This window comes from Enoplosus armatus, chromosome 10 (assembly GCF_043641665.1).
Source record: "Enoplosus armatus isolate fEnoArm2 chromosome 10, fEnoArm2.hap1, whole genome shotgun sequence".
Taxonomy (NCBI): domain Eukaryota; kingdom Metazoa; phylum Chordata; class Actinopteri; order Centrarchiformes; family Enoplosidae; genus Enoplosus; species Enoplosus armatus.
Genome location: NC_092189.1, coordinates 16,685,971 through 16,702,128, shown reverse-complemented (window position 1 = coordinate 16,702,128; position 16,158 = coordinate 16,685,971). Strand labels below are relative to the sequence as shown.

The window sequence follows — 16,158 nt, the reverse complement described above, 5'->3', positions numbered from 1 at the left end:
GGTCTCACTGCTGCACTTCATGCCTGAGTGCTGTGTCACCACTTGTTACCTGCATTTGTACCCTGACTGGTTCATCACTCACTCTACTCCTTATTACTGCCCGCCTGTTTTAATGAGACCATCAGAACCTAAAGCTCCTCTCCACCTGCTTGCCCCCTTTTCCTCCCTAGCTCTCTCCTTTTTCCATCTTCTGTCAGAAATGAATGCATCAGGCTGTATTACCTTTGCTTGCCCTCTTTCCCTTGTTGGAGCTTTTTGTGTTGTGTTTTCTTCCCTATAACACACCTCGCCCTCCCCCTCCCCTGGCAGGCCTCTGTCTTTTGAAGACTGACTGACTGCGGTGCATTAACAGGTAGTGTAGAGCAGAGAATCCCTGGAGAGTCAAGCCCTCTCTTCCTCTGTCTGAATTCTCCTTCAAAGAGCGGTTACTGCCGGAGAGTCGTACATCACCAGACATTAACCTCAGCAGGGAAACATGTAATTTGTTTGACAGAAACTTGCATAAATGTGGCCTTAAGGACTTTAGAATATCCCCTATGCATCTTGCACAATATGGCTACACTTACTATGGAGCATAAATAAACTTTACTTTGAATGTGTGAATCAATTTAATCTATTCAAATTTAAGAAAAGTGCAGTTAATTGTCGATTCTTGGCCTGTCAGGGCTTACGTTTATTTTTAAAGACATTCTGTGAAAAAAAATCAGCTTTATCTCCTGTTTTTTTATTTTATTTTAGGCAGGTTCAATTGCTACCCAAACCTGCAATGAACAAAACAACAGTGTCATCCTCTCAGACAGTTGTGATTCTGCTACTTCAGGAAGGCTCGGCTGAAAGAGTGTGTTTTGCAACCTAATCCACGTTTGACACAGTGCTGTAGAAAGCCATTAACTGTGAGAGCGCGGAACCTTTAAATCGTTGTGAGGACACGCATTCAGTTTGTCCATCAAAGCTGCTGTGTTATCCCTGCCGTTTTTGCTGAATATGAATGAAGTGGGAGCTAACCCTAACCTTTCATCTCCTAGACAGAATTCCTGTCAGATATTGAAACACATGCATGCATGAGTCTCTTCTCTTCACCTTGTTTGTGAACCAACACATTTAATGAGAGTCTTTCTCTGGGAACTTTGGCATTGTAACAAGCAGCCTGTTTGATGTGTCTGTTTGATTATCCCCCAACTGAGTTGAGTGGAGGTTCTGCATGTAAACATCAACAAAGGACACAGAAATCACAACAAGTGGAAATCATCCACCCTTCCCCAAACCTTTGCTTGCAACTATTCAAGGTAAAAAAAAGGAAGCTATTCATTGAATTGGCTCTGGATGTGATGAATAATGTAGCACTGCAGTGGTACATTGGAGCCCTCTGCGCCATCCCATTAATAGGTTTTAACAACCTGGCGGTCTTGTAGCTGACCCAGCTCGGTCCCAAGAGGAGCTGGAGGTGTAGTGGACCACTTTCTCTCTCTTTTACTGCCAGGCTGCCTTCCGCCCTGGCTGATTACAGAATTTGACTCAACTGATAATGACAGCAAAACTCACAATGTTGTCACTATTGTAAATGTGCCCTTTGCTGTTATAAGATAGAGCCAAATCAATTGTTCAATTGCCAAAAAATGTACTGTTAAATGCACTGTCATTCAAATGTCTGTCTACATCTGTCCTTACATTAATGGTTCTACAGAAAATGGTGGTCAAAAGAGCTGCACTTCTCAGAAATCAAGGCATACTGTACTTTACCTGCTGGAAATCTCTCTGGCTTGTTCTTTAAAATTAAGATATCTCAAAGCCTCTAAATTTTAATCCCTAAGGATGAAAGATAAAATAAAACTTTTCTTTGCTTTAAATATTGCACTTTACTACCATTTTCTAAAAGTCTTGCAAAATGAAAGTTCTTTTTAAGTCACCCCACTAAAAGTTTCCATCTCCTTTTCCATTATACACATTAAATATTTAGTCTCTCTACAGTCCATAGTAAGAGGTGTTCTGTAGGAATGACTTCATAAAAAATATTACGTTTCAGTTGCTGTGGAATACGCTCCCATCCTCTTTCTTTTGGCAAGGTCGCACAGAGTGAAATATCAAAGCAAAATGGGTACAATTCTAAAACAAAGACTGCAGAGTGAAATCAATGCCCATCACACATCTAAGAGTGTTAAGTTGAAAAAAAAAGGGAAATGGAAGAAGGGTTTTGAAGGTGCACCAACTGTCAGTGATGCTGTGTCTTGTTCCTTTCATGCTGCAGTCAGTGCTCTACACTGATGTTCTTTTGAAGATAAATTACATCGTGTTTTAGGTGTAAAAGTACAGCACACTCTGCCTTTTGCACATCAAATAGCTCATTCAGACAAAATGGGAATATAAGACTGTACTACCATTGTCATTAATTGTATAAAGGACATCCTCTTTCCCCTGCTTGCCTCTTCTTCTGGCTTATTTGTGTTTGGTGTGAGTACTGTACCTCTTCTAGTGTACTAGTGTTCTTCTTCTTCTCTGTCTATCTAACCCACCCCCATTTGTTGCCCTCTGTGTCTGTTGTGACTTGTGTGACATGGTGTGTGTCTGCGGTGTGTGTCTGTGTCTGTGTGTGTGTGTGTGTGTATGTGTGTGTTGTATCTGCACAGTTAACTATTGAAAAACAGGAGCTCAAAGAGGCTCAGAGACTCATCAGGGAATCTGAAGCCAAGGTGGGTGTCCTCATTGCATGCGTGGCCTTTGACATAATCTCACATTTAATTATCTGCAAATCCAAGTTATATATTGAATGAAATGGATTGCAGTCCTTCAAATCTTTTGTCGGAAGAAACTCTCAAACTGATTATGGAACTGATCTTTTGTCATCTCTGTGGTTCTCTCTGCATGTGCGCCCCACTCTTCATTATGGATGACATTTTATGGTTTGAATTACCTTTAAATTCAAGTTATATATGATGTGAACTTATGTGCAATGCCTCTAATCTTCACTTGCAAGAAACAAATCTCAAACTGAAATCTATTTAGTGGAAAAGTACACTGATTTAATACTGCATTTGATGGAATGCTTTGTCTTTTGAAATTACTAATCAAAACAGAAATCATGCTTCAAAAAACATAGCATAGTATAACATATACTATAGTAAAGTGTAAGACCTTTATTCCATTAAGCTAAACAGTTGGAAGCTATTGTAAACTCTATAGTGGTTTTTTAACTACACACATTTCCTGCTGGTTTAATGCAATTTTCATGAGTAAACACTTGTGATTGAATTCCTCTATCAGAGATGAGATCGGGGCATAGATTTAATCACACAGCATTCAGAGTTAATTACCTGCCATGCTGACCCTCCCCATTGAGTCCAGAAGACTATGAATCCAAATTGGATGGGTTAGATTTCATATTAGCCCCGTCTTCTACTTTAGACAGAGCTCCAGATGGGCTCTGAAAAAGTAACATCAGCCAAAAAGCATCAAAGAGACCTTCACAAGCTGGCGAGAAACACATTATTAGATAATGCTGGATAATATACATATCAGAAATTAAGACATAAAATTACTGGGAAAGGGATGTTTGTGGGATCTTAAAACTCATAATTGTAAACTTGATGTTGTAAAATGTACAATTTATGTTCTTTCTATCTGTATAGGTAGATGTGTTTGTGTATATTTGTCTCACATAATCACAGCTACTTGCGTGATGATACTTGTATGTTGAGGACATACACACATGGCCATAAATGGACATCTATAAAAAACATGTATGGGCTACTTAATGCAATGTAAAACTTAGTCTGATGTTGTCCTGATGTTGTTTTGCTATCTGAGGAAGAAGAAGACAGTGGCAGTGGTATTGGATCCCAAGGGTTCTGTGAAACACTGGGCCTATTATTGGGTAGATCAGAGAGAGAGAGAGAGAGGTAGAGAGAGAGATAAAGACTCGGAAGGCCCTTCATTATGGAAACAACTGCGCTCTAATTTAGCAGCTAATTTTCTTCCATTCTCTCATATTAATCTTAAAAGGGAAAACGGGCCACAGAGGGCTCGAGATTGACAGACATGTAATCATTGGATGTGGATTTTCACTGAAGAGCTCTAGGCGATCTGTGTAAGAAGCTCCTTGCAGAACACCTTTTTAATTCTGGCCCTAATAAACAATCCGCCAATGCCATTATGTAATGAAACACAACGTAATGTCTTTAAATATGAAGCCAATCACATTTTACGCACACAATCAAGTGACTGGGGAAAAGGCACATTGCAGGGAATTGGTTTTGGAAATGAAAAGTGCAAGTGGAAAGGCTTTTTGGTAAGAGTCGACATTTAACCCTGTCGAAGCTTGGGTGTCTGTAATTGTTCTATTTGCATAACTTTCTCTTTAACAATTTTCTATTGGCATTATCGCTGACTATCACCGACTACCTGTGTATGTGGTATGTGTGATAGTGCAGACATGTCAAAGGACTGAAAGACTTTGTCTTATCAGTCTCGGGTCTAATTACATCCCTGTCTACTGTTTAATAGCTTGCCATTGTGAGGACTCATGGCGAAGACTTGAAGGGAAAGCAACATTCTTATCTTTTGTAAATTAAAACAGTAGTCAATCACAGGTTTTTCTCCAACATTTTGCTTTGTATTTACATACATATTCACAGAGTTTACTGAACACAATAGACTGACCTTTTGGCCAATTTACAACTCTTCATATAAAGCAGAATTTTGTTGAAGTAGAATTCCTGTTTTCTTGTTCTAAAATCAGATGAACTGGTTGTGTTTAACATCACAGGTGTAAATGTGACTTGTAGTATAAACAAACTGCAGCAGATCTTGCTTTTAGTGGCTATATGAATCAGAATCAGAATCAGAATCAGAAACTGTTTATTGCCAAGTAACATACATTACAAGGAATTTGCTGTGGTCTGAAGGTGCTATTGTTTTGATAACAAATAAGTAGAATATAAAAGCTAAAATAACAATAAGAATAAAAATAAAAATAAGATAAGATAAATAACAACAGTGCAGTGACCAGAATAAAGTAAAGTGTCCAGATAAAGTGTCCAGTAGGGGATGGGTGCGTTAATGTAACGCAGTGGGGACAGGGGTGATGTACGTTAATATAACGTATAGCTTGTATAGCTTGTGGTAGTGTTCGGGGGGGTGTCAGTGAGAGTTTGTCAGGTGATTGATAATCATGAATTTATCTGCTGATATTGATGATTTCAGTACAGTCTCTGCAACCCATTTTACATAATTGCAACTTTTTAGAGATATTTCAACATAATGAAATAAAAATAAATAACTAAATCCAAGTTGATTAAAACATTTTCTGACAAATCTGACATGATGTGAATATGAGCCACACAAGTCGTGGTCTCTTATATACTGTACACAATCATTATGTGAAGTCCCATGACTGGAACATGTCCTCATGCTGCACTTAGAGTTTCCTGTTTTATACAAGTGTATTTTACTTTCTGCCTCTAGACCGGCCTCTAAGTGCAATTGGCATAAAATACATTGATTGCCCTCCTCAATGAAACTGAGATCCCATGTAAATATATATTTGGATAGACTTAACCCAAGTATGCAGACAATTTACATATTTAAAGCATATCCCAACTCATTGAACAGTTTTGACTACTCATGTATTTTCTTGTCAAACATTGCTATGAATACCAGTGTGTGTGTGTATATATATGTGTGTCATGATTTTGTTTGTAAAGTTATGAAAACAGCAGAGGACACATGACCTCCTCATGTGGTCTGAACTTGAAAGCAACACTCGCACAGAACCTAGTTATCCTCCACATAAAACACTGCAGTTACCAGGTTGACTGTTATTGACACACACACACACACACCCTACTCTCTTCCCACAGTCAAAGCTCAGAGCAAGTCACTAAGATCCTGAAGTCTTGCAGGCAGTAAAACAGTTTTTCACAGCACAAAAATGCCTCTTCACAAAACAAAAAGTATGCCTCATGGCTTTTGCCTATTGAGATCAGACTGAAGTTTGGTTTAAACCAAAGGCAGCGTAACTTGATGTGTAGGCCATCATTAAAATTTCTTCCCTGTATTTGCAGATTGCAGCGGGTCCAACTCCCGGCGCACCACCTCCACCACCCGTGCCAGGGGGTGCTGCAGCTCCACCTCCCCCTCCGCCACCTCCTCCCCCACCTCCACCTGGTGGCTGTCCTCCCCCTCCTCCACCTCCTCCTCCTCTCCCTGGCCACGCTGGCATTCCACCACCACCACCACCACCTCCCCCTCCCCCAGGTGGAGGACCTCCACCTCCCCCACCACCCCCTGGTTTTGGGCCCCCACCTCCTCCGCCTTTCTTCGGGGGCCCAGGTGGGCCTCCGCCACCTCCTGCATTGCCTGTTATCAAGCTGCCTTATGGACTGGAGCCCAAGAAGACCTACAAGCCAGAGACTGTGATGAAGAGGGTCAACTGGACGAAGGTATGGTAACCTGAGCTTTAATTCACTGTAACGTATACTCTCATGTTCTCTGATAATATTGGTGATTTGAGACTCTGAGGGAAATACTATTCCACTGAAATATTATGCAATCTTCACAATCAAACAAATTTTTGAGGATTCTCGAAGTAAGTATTCAAATGCAGTCTAGTCGAACAGCCGCTCAGCCACTGGCCAGATTATTAAAATGACACTCACTTGGTTAATAAACAACACCGGTGTCACCGATACATCAGACATTTTATAAGAAAAGATATTTGTAGATGACGCTCAATATCTGTAGAGCGCTTACTTTGATCTTTAATGTTAGATCTTCCTTATTAGCATTGTGTTTAAATCCAAAATATTGCCAAATCCTCCGCCATCATCTTGTCGGTCAACTCACTTTGCTCTCGTCAGGTGATGAGTGAAATCTGACTCCTGCTGCTCTGTGCGGCGACTCTGCTGCTTTCAGTTTTAGAATTGTAGCGTCTGTCGTCCGACTAAGTATTGATAACATGCTTAGTATTTTACAAATGAGAGTTTTTTATTTGATAAATGCGGGCGCTGATAGACGAAAATAAACTAAACAGGTTTTATTTCTATAAAAACAAGCAAAACAACGGTGGGTAAGTAATTTGATGTGTGGTTTAAGGTTTGTAATCGGTGTATAATCTGAACACCGTGCGACACCGACTACTGCGGCGAAGCTACTCACCCCAGAAGACTGGTTGCGTAATGTTCCATCACATATTGAATACAACTTCAATAGGATGTCTCTTGCGCGTGGGTTTTATTTTGCCATAGATAATTTCGCCTCAGGAGTAACATTAATTTAATGGTTCTTTGCTGATGCTTGTGTGACCTTGCGTTTTAGTCTTCAATTACTGGCAGCAACCAAAAGATCAGGCTAGTTCTTTTCACATCATGTTAGTGTTGCAAATAATTTTTCATGGTTTTAGAGGAATCCAGCATTTGTTAAAAATGTTTTTTGAATGGGATTTTTCAATCTTTTGAGGGCCATTGAAGTTGTTTCTTAACGTTTTTGTTATTTTTGTAAAATAAACATGAACATGACATGCATAAATGAGGAAAAGAAATGTGTTAATACATCTCTGTCACCTTAAGGACTCTTTAAAATGCCATGTATGCAAATGCTTCACTATGTGTGTGAGTGTTTCCTAAACAGTACGTTAAGTTATTAATAGTGTCATACAGCAGCAAGGCATATCAAACCTGTTGTGTAAATGGTAGGAAAACAACAATTTGGGGCTGTTTCTGCCTGGGTATTTTAAATATTATTAGTCATTTTCTTGTGCAGTGTCTATGTGGTTTTGTATATATGATTTGTGTGCATTCAGTGACGTGCAAATGTCCATTGTCTGGGTAAGTGTACAGAAACAGGTTAATGTGCAGAAGCATTAACCTTGCCTCCACAGGGATTGTAGTTTGGTGATGCAAATGAAATTCATAACCACCTGAGGAAAAACAATCTGTGTCTCTTGTGTCGATTAAGTGGGACAAGAGACGTCTGTCTTCTCTATGTGCAGCAGATGGAAGTATGGGAGTGCCAGGAGCAACTAGGATTTGGTTATATAAAGAAGGAAAGGAAAAAAAAAGATACTTGTTATTTTTCTTACCTACATCCCCTCTATCCACTACCCCATACATATCCGACAAGAGTATGAATCACACAGATTTGAGAGGAGAAAACACGACTTTTTATAGTATTGTGAACCAAAAAAGTACGCACTTGACTATGCAACAATGGAGTTTTATATGAAACTATGTGGTCAGCTGAAAGTTCATGACTTGTTGCGTCATCTGTACACAGTTACTGACTACTTGCATACCTACAAATATACTGTACGATCTAACATACATACATGCCTACATACTGTACCTAAAGTGGCAGCTTTTAAATGGGAAAAGGTAGAAATATTTTTAACATCTTCAGTTACAGTACAAGTCCTCCAGTCGAGCCAGGGGTGTGGTGGCAGTGCATTCTTAGTCAGAAGCAGTAGTACAAGACAGTCACATGGGAAGAGACCAGCTCAGGCACACACTGGGAAATGTCAGCTTTGTTTAAGTGCTAAATGCATTTTAAATCATCTTGACTTATCTTTTTCCCTGCATGTGCTTCTGTATTCGTGTGTCAGTGATTCCCACAGAAAATGATTAGTGAAGATTAAGTCTGAGACTGTCCAAATGCCACAATAAACAACACACACATTTTGTTCTACTTTATATATATTATATATAAATGCATTCCCCATGAAAAAATAAAATTCATATAATCCTTTGATGCTAATTAAGGACATCTGTAAACATATAGGAATGTCAGAACAAAAGGCAGCATGGGTGCAATGGGATGAAGGAAATAACTTCTCTCGTACAGAGCACCATGAGACAGGCTCATGTTTAAGCTCAACATTAGTTGAGTTAAGTCAAGTTATAACAAATACCTTTACTCAAACATAGAGATGACTTCTTAATTCTGGTCAGACCCAGCAGGAAACCCAGAGAGTCATACACTAAGCTGAATGTTAAGTAACAAAATGTTAAGGAAATTAGAATTGCCCCAAACAATCACCCAAGAAATTTCCACCAGCTATGTATTCATTCCATTGGTGGTCCTTAGTGTATTTGTTTATTCACCCAATGCAATAAGGTAAAACTGTGAAATTAATATTTATGCCTTGAACCCTTTTTGACCTTATTACACACCTATTAAATAATTACTAATGGGGTTGGTTAATGATATATCAGATGTATCAGTATTCTTAACAAAACCACTCTTTGATAGTCAGCAGTCTTGGACTAAATTACAACAAGGCTGCAGTCAGTTTTCTAGGATTTTAGCAAAGCCTCCAGCCACATTGTTCTCATTCATCATCTTGAAAGCTGGGTTGGTCTCTTTGAAGCTGTTTAAAATTTTCCCCCATCATACATCACTGACAGGAAAATCTTTATTAGCCGACAAAACTTGTGGTGTAACACAGGGTAATTGTCCCAACCCCCTTACTTTCTTGGCTTATGTTGGCCAGTATCATTAGATACAATCATGTAACATAGCTGTGTTTTTAAAATTATTATCAGATAACACACAAAATAAAAAATTTTCCCTACAATGTAAAATAGTTATTTATGCGTGTGAATATTTCTTGAATTTGTGTCGTCAGAAATGCATTTGGAGTCGGCCTTTAAAAAATCAGGGACTAATCCTCCAGTTTATAGTTTCTAAGTGACTTTATTGCTATATTTACCTTGGATTCAAGACTTCACTTAAGAGGAAGATGGGCTGTGACTACCAGGCAGGTTGGATCGTTTTGTGCTATTATCTTGATTAAATTCACAAAGTAGGAGTTGAGAAGAGTTGCAATTGGTAAAAGCATCCTTCACTAGGGTTGTTTCAGGTTGTTTTGTTATATTAACTATCCCACTCACTAAACTTTTAGATTGTTCAACATTTGTTTTGTTTTGTCTTACCTATTTTGGGGGGGAAAAAAGTTATTTTTCTGAAGCTATTGAGGATGTGTCTGTCACCAACAGATTTATGAAAGAACAATAACAATTCTTTTTTTTTTCTTTTGCCTGTGCATAAAAATACACGATTATCAGCTTGCACAATTGACACATTCACAACAGACAGAAGGTTGATATTCTTGTTTACAGTTAGAAAAACAAGTTTATTTTCAGCTCAAGTTAATTTGTATAGCACAATATCATACAAAAGCAATTCAAAGTGTTTTACAGAGTGATAGAACAGTAGAATACGTTATGAAATAGATAAAGGCAGACAGCATGTAGACATCAATACGCATATACACACACACACACACGCATAAAACAAATCAAAAGCTAAATTGAATAAAAATAAAATATACCTCAAGCCAGCAGGTAGGATGTTTTAAGCTGAAAGCTCTGTGGCCAGAGTTTGGAGGAAGCGGCTGTCCTGTGACCTGAGAAATGTGCCGGGTTGATAAACTGGAGCATGTCATGATACATAATCTGGTGCTAGACCATTCAGTACTTTGTATACCAGGAGCAAACCTTAAAACTTTATTAACATTGTCTTGCTAAAATAATTTAATTGCGAGTTAATACAACCGTAACATGATAAAAAATAGTCTTTGGTTTGCTGTTGAGTCTTAGATGAGGGATTAGCTGGCCCTTAAAGTAGTTTGTAAGGTCAAATGCGTTTTTACCTGAGCAAGTTTTAATTTCTGAAACATCACCAAAAGCAGAACTTTGGATTGTTTACACGCTCCAATCTTCCCCTTCTGGCTTTCCACCAGTATGTTTTACAATTTCACAATGTTTATCACTTATGTTGAATGCTCAAACCACCTCAGTAGATTGTGTTTTACATGCTTTAGATGAGGGACAGTTTATACATAGAAGAAGAATACTATAATGTATTCTGAATATAAAAGGGACCTTTAACGATCGGGACTGCTATAACATGAGTTGTAGCTGGATATGTTGCGTTTATTACTATTATTGTTATTATTATTATTACTACTAGTAGTAGTAGTAATAGTAGTGGTGTTGTTGTAGGTATAGTAGACGTTTTGATAGTGAAATATGAATAATTGCATTACTGAATATTTTTCTACATCATAATTCACTGTTTCACCACTTTCCCTGAATTAGGCTATCACAGACATGACATAGACTGCTTTCTAGGACATTGACTGGGTCACATGAGAGCAAATGAGAGTACTTTATCTACACTCGACAGCAACACCAGCTCATTTTCAAGTTACAGGTTTCATAAGCCTCCCAATAAAGCACCTATAGTTGCCATTATAGGACTCTGCAACACTGTTACACTTATTACTGTTTCTTTATGATTGCCCGGCATCAGCTGGAACTCTCTGTCTGCATTGCATAAGTGTTGCACTTAGACCGCTTTCTGAATGTAATTACTGTGGTTTTGAGGAGGTTAACTGCAGCAGTGCAATAGGCCAACTGCTAGTCCAGGCCCTCGATAAAAAAACACAACAGTGTCACACTGCGATCTCTTAGCAGAGCACTTTAAACAATGTACAGCAGATGCAGTGTTGTGTCACACATTATTAGCTAGTAAAAACTGCAACATATTAGGTGGGTTTCTCTGTGCACTCCTACTCTCTCTCCTGCCAGCTGAGTGGTGTGGAGGGAATAAAAGGAGGGTTGAGAAAGCATCCCTGTGGCCTGCTATCACCTCAGTGTGTGTAGGTGCTTGGTTGCTTCTTAGAGGCTTTGCTGTTTCAGGCAAGTGTAGGTAGGAGGAATGTATAAACAGGGTTGCTGAGGTTTTGTGCTGCAAACTGAAATTCACATATTTCATTCATCTCAGGAGAGGTCAACTAGAGCTTTTGATGTGTGTGGCTCAGTCCGGGTCTATCCACACATCGTCATTTAAGGTGGTCATATTCGTGTGATTTGTCATCATGTGAATGTTTGGTCTATTTTATTTGCTGTGTTTGCTACTCAGATGCTACAAGGGCATGTGTGTGTCCACACACAGAAAAACACACACAAACCCCATCTCCAGTGAGAAGAACTTTTTGAGTGGCAGGTTGGTGGAATGGCGGTCTCTGATTGTGGTGATAATGGAATCCTTGTGTCATTGCAGATAGTGCCTCAGGAAATGGCAGAGAATTGCTTCTGGATCAAAGTCAAAGAAGAGAAGTTTGAGAATCCTGACCTATTTGCTCAGCTCTCCCTCTGCTTCTCCTCGCAGAGCAAAGGTAAGGAGGCGTCATCTCTCTTCATCCCTTCCTTAATTAATCCAGACACACATGCTTCATTTAGCCTCTCCGGCAAAGGATGCCGAGCCACTTTCATCTTGTGACACTTTAAGAAACCATTTTTCTCACTGAAATGTTAATTATCTTAAAACCAAGAACTTTTTTCCGTTTCATTTGAACACCAACTATGTATGCTCTCAAGTCAAATCTCTGTGCCAATTAGGGATACCAATGCTCTTGCTGCATTGTTTGTATGTGTTTGTGTCTTTTGAGAAAGCTAGAAATGCAATGTGGCTGCTCATTGTATTTGTTCTTTGTACCCATTGAGTAGTTTAAATCAGTGTTTTTGTGTGTGCACGTGGATGTGCACAAACTTGAACTTGTACATATATGTGTGAACCGAGAGCAGCTATGCTTGGCTTGTTTCTTGCCTTTTCCAGTCCAGTAGACCAATCCTCCATCAGGGAAGGCGGGAGGCTTTTGTGAAGGAAGCTCTGGGAGTTTTCTTGTCCCGGCCAGTTTGTTTCTCAGATACACAACCAGGCTGCCTAACTTGCTGATGAATAACACAAACAGTACAGAGCAAGTTTGTTTTCGTATGGAAGAGGGTGTGTGAAGGCACTTGATGTATTCCTCCCATGACAATTTGAGTGTTTTTCCACTTCTTTGACAGTGTGTGTGTGTGTGCAGTACATCCCTCTTATTCTAGCAGCAGTGGGAGGGGAGAAGTCAGAGGCCTGTCAAGCGCTGAACAGTCAAATCTGAGCTCTGTCAGGGTGTGTGGACATAACTATACAGAGTCCTCCAACTTTTCCCATATACTCACCGTCTGTTTGGACACCAGTCAGCTTGCCAGCAGCTACTTGCTCCGTCTTTCTCAGAGCCTCCAGGTCTACAAACTAGGCTCATCTCCTTTTTGTTCTGTGAAATAAATAGCAATTTTGCCTTAGCTGACGCAAGGTGATTTGCCGGCATAATACAGATGGAGGGAGAATGTGGGTAGGAAAGAACAGTTGTTGCAAGCCTTAATGAAGTGGCAGGGATAGACCTCTCGTCTTGCACCAGAGTGTATCTGCCAGACACTATATTTTTTAACACGTGCTTTGTGACATTTCCCAAGTAATTGACAGTCAGACCTTTTTGACACCTTTGCAATACCTTTTTAATTATTAAAATGTCCATTGTGTTCTTTTATCTGATTCATAAATTGTAATTGAGGGAGATAAATTTAACATTTAGTGTGAGTAAATCAGTAATATGTTTGCAGAGCTCTGCGGCTATAAAATACATTTTCAGATGGATTCTTAAAATGAAATACAACTTAACATTTGGAGTTCCACAGACACATGGCTTTAATTCAGCTTTAAATGTCCTTTTAAATTCTTTATTAAATTCACTTTCTCACCCACTGGGGTTTAAAAAAAAAACAAAAAACCCTCTATAGATAGTCCATGTTCCCGCTGGCAGGGTAGGAATTCATGATCCAGCATTTCCCCTGGGAGTTACCTTTGCTGGATCCCTATCAATTACCCCTGCAGCGACTTCACTGAATCAGCTCTTTTCCCTCTATTGTTGAAACAGAACATGATTTGCTCATGAATGAAAAATGCTGTTTAATGTTTGATATCTTCTCACCCCCCCCCCCCTCGTCAGTGAAGTTGAAAGTCAATGAGAAGGGCTTTGATGTAGATGGTATTGCAAAAAAGGTTCTAGATGGGATCTTCCTAAAATGAAATAGTTGTTCATTTGTTTTTCTCTTTCCTCTGTGTCATGATTCATGCGGTATAGTCTTTCAAACGCATGCCATCTGAGCATTGTAACAAAAAGTGTGCTTGAACATTAAACATTTTGTCAAAAAGATCTCCGCCTTATTTCCGCTTCATATCTGACCTATTTGAGGTAGTGAGTCCTCCTTCATCTCAAGTCAAGTTGGTTAACTGGTACTGGTGTAGTTTAAAGTGGTGTTGGAGGTTCAGGTGGATAGAAGGAGGCTTGCGAGATTAATTCCCGAGGTCTTGTACTCTTATTGTAACCTCCCATTGTAACCACAGACCATAAATCCTTTCTGCTGATTTTACATGAAGTCACTGGCGAAAACCAACCACATTTGTCTGGGATATTGCCACCTTTTTTTTTTTCTTTTTTTTTTATAAAACACACACTTGTTGGTTTTTCTGTTGCTTGTTTGTGGCACCTCCATCTTTGCCACATCTTAGACGGGGATATTTATAAGTAGAGCACACTTTGGGGGACTAGTGTATCGTGAAAGATGAGGCAAGCAGGTGTAAATGCCTTCCCTGCAGAGTTGCCCTCAGCAAAAAGGCTTCTGTTAACTCCTCGTTCCTTGGGATTCTTGCTTGTTACTTGCATTGTTGAAGAACAACACTTAGGCAGTAAAAGGAAAAAAAGAATCACTTTAACAGCCCCCAATTTTCAGATGCTTATTGCGCTCAGAGGCCTCTAAAACAACTGAGAATGCAGGACTGTCATCTCCCCTGCTGCTTTTATGAGTCTCACTGTTTAATGAGTTTCTCCAAGAAAAGGAAATGATAATCAAGAGGGATTTCAAGCTCGGCTTCAATCTTCTAAAAGTGGCTTTTTATTTTTTTTCTTTGTCATTATATGATGGCTCTTTGGCCTGATTGAAAATTCAACACGTGTCATTTAGTAGGTACTCTGAAGGCCATTGACATTTCACTGAATCAGGCAAAACTGGCAGCATCAACTTGTTTCTCACTTCAGGACGGACCAGGCAACCACATGTTTTAAAAAAAGTAACCCATAAAACCACGCTATCTAAATGACAAATGGAATTATAACTACTCTATGTAACCAACAATGTCCACTACATTGAACACAGGTCAAAGTAGCTCTCTGCAAAATACGAACGTTTTACAAGAGGCAGTTTAGGTAATTATTTTACCTTTGTTTTCAAATAAGTAAATATTGAATTTATATTCCAGTGCACTCCACTAATGTCTGCATAACTCTGTAATTAAGATGTTGAGTAAAATACAAGAAGAAAAGAAAAAAATAAAACTCAATTATCCTTTAATTTATTGGTCTTGCCACGCTAAATTGATTTAACAAATGTACACAGATTCAGATTTATGACAGATTTATATAGTGATTACCATTGTTGGAAAATGCTGCCACTTTTGGTAACATATGGCCATTATAAACTAGTAATTTGATTTTTGGTTCAGAGTAAACAATTTTCCCATTAGGAATGTTTTGCTGGTATAGCAATAAAGACACAGTGATTCATCCTTCCACTCTAAGATAATAACTTACTGAAATCCTATTGCAGTAAAAATGACAACAAAGCGTTTTTGTTCATTTAAAGAGTAACTCCGTGATAAATGTGGTTTTTGAGCTGGTAACATGGTTCCATCGCTTCTATGCAGTGAGCATTAATCCACTTTGTAATTTTTGCATCCTGTTCTCGTGTGGGGAAATGTAGCACCTGCTCCTGTGAGTTGAAAACGTGTTGCGCATAAAGCCACACCTCAGTCACGGATGTCAACGCAGGTATTTCACATTTGGCACCATCGAGTGCTTTGTGATCGGAAACTCACAGAGCTAAGCAGTCTGTTATCAGTCACACATCTCTATTTTGCTCACCTCCCTGGTTTTTCACATGTTCTGAATTTGTTTACGAGACATTAAATGGGCCCTGTAGAACAACCTGGCCACGTCATAGAGTTATTTTATTTCCCATTAAAACAGTTTTCCCCTCTTCTGCTTTCTTTCTCTTGTCCTTTTCCTCCCGTTTCTGCTGTCGCTAGGCTGTGTCGGCTTTTCCCTCTTTCTTTACCCTCTTCTCTATTGACTTGGCTCTCTTTTTTTTTGTTCTTTTACCCTCATCTCCCCTCAGTTCGCTTTATCAATCAGTGGGCTGTGCCTTTGTACGGCTCTTTGGGATCAAATCAGATTCACTTCGGGATTGAATGTGTGTAGCCATGGCCTGCTGCATTTGAAAGGCAATT

General features: G+C 39.2%; 1 protein-coding gene across 1 annotated transcript in view; it reads left to right on the top strand.

Annotated features, from left to right (window-relative positions):
- Positions 1-16,158, top strand: part of diaph2 (diaphanous-related formin 2) — a 347,338-nt gene that overhangs the window by 123,594 nt on the left and 207,586 nt on the right. The window contains exons 17-19 of the mRNA XM_070913036.1: positions 2,625-2,687; positions 6,057-6,434; positions 12,055-12,169. Coding sequence (XP_070769137.1) covers positions 2,625-2,687; positions 6,057-6,434; positions 12,055-12,169 — 556 coding nt within the window. The remainder of the gene's footprint in view (positions 1-2,624; positions 2,688-6,056; positions 6,435-12,054; positions 12,170-16,158) is intronic.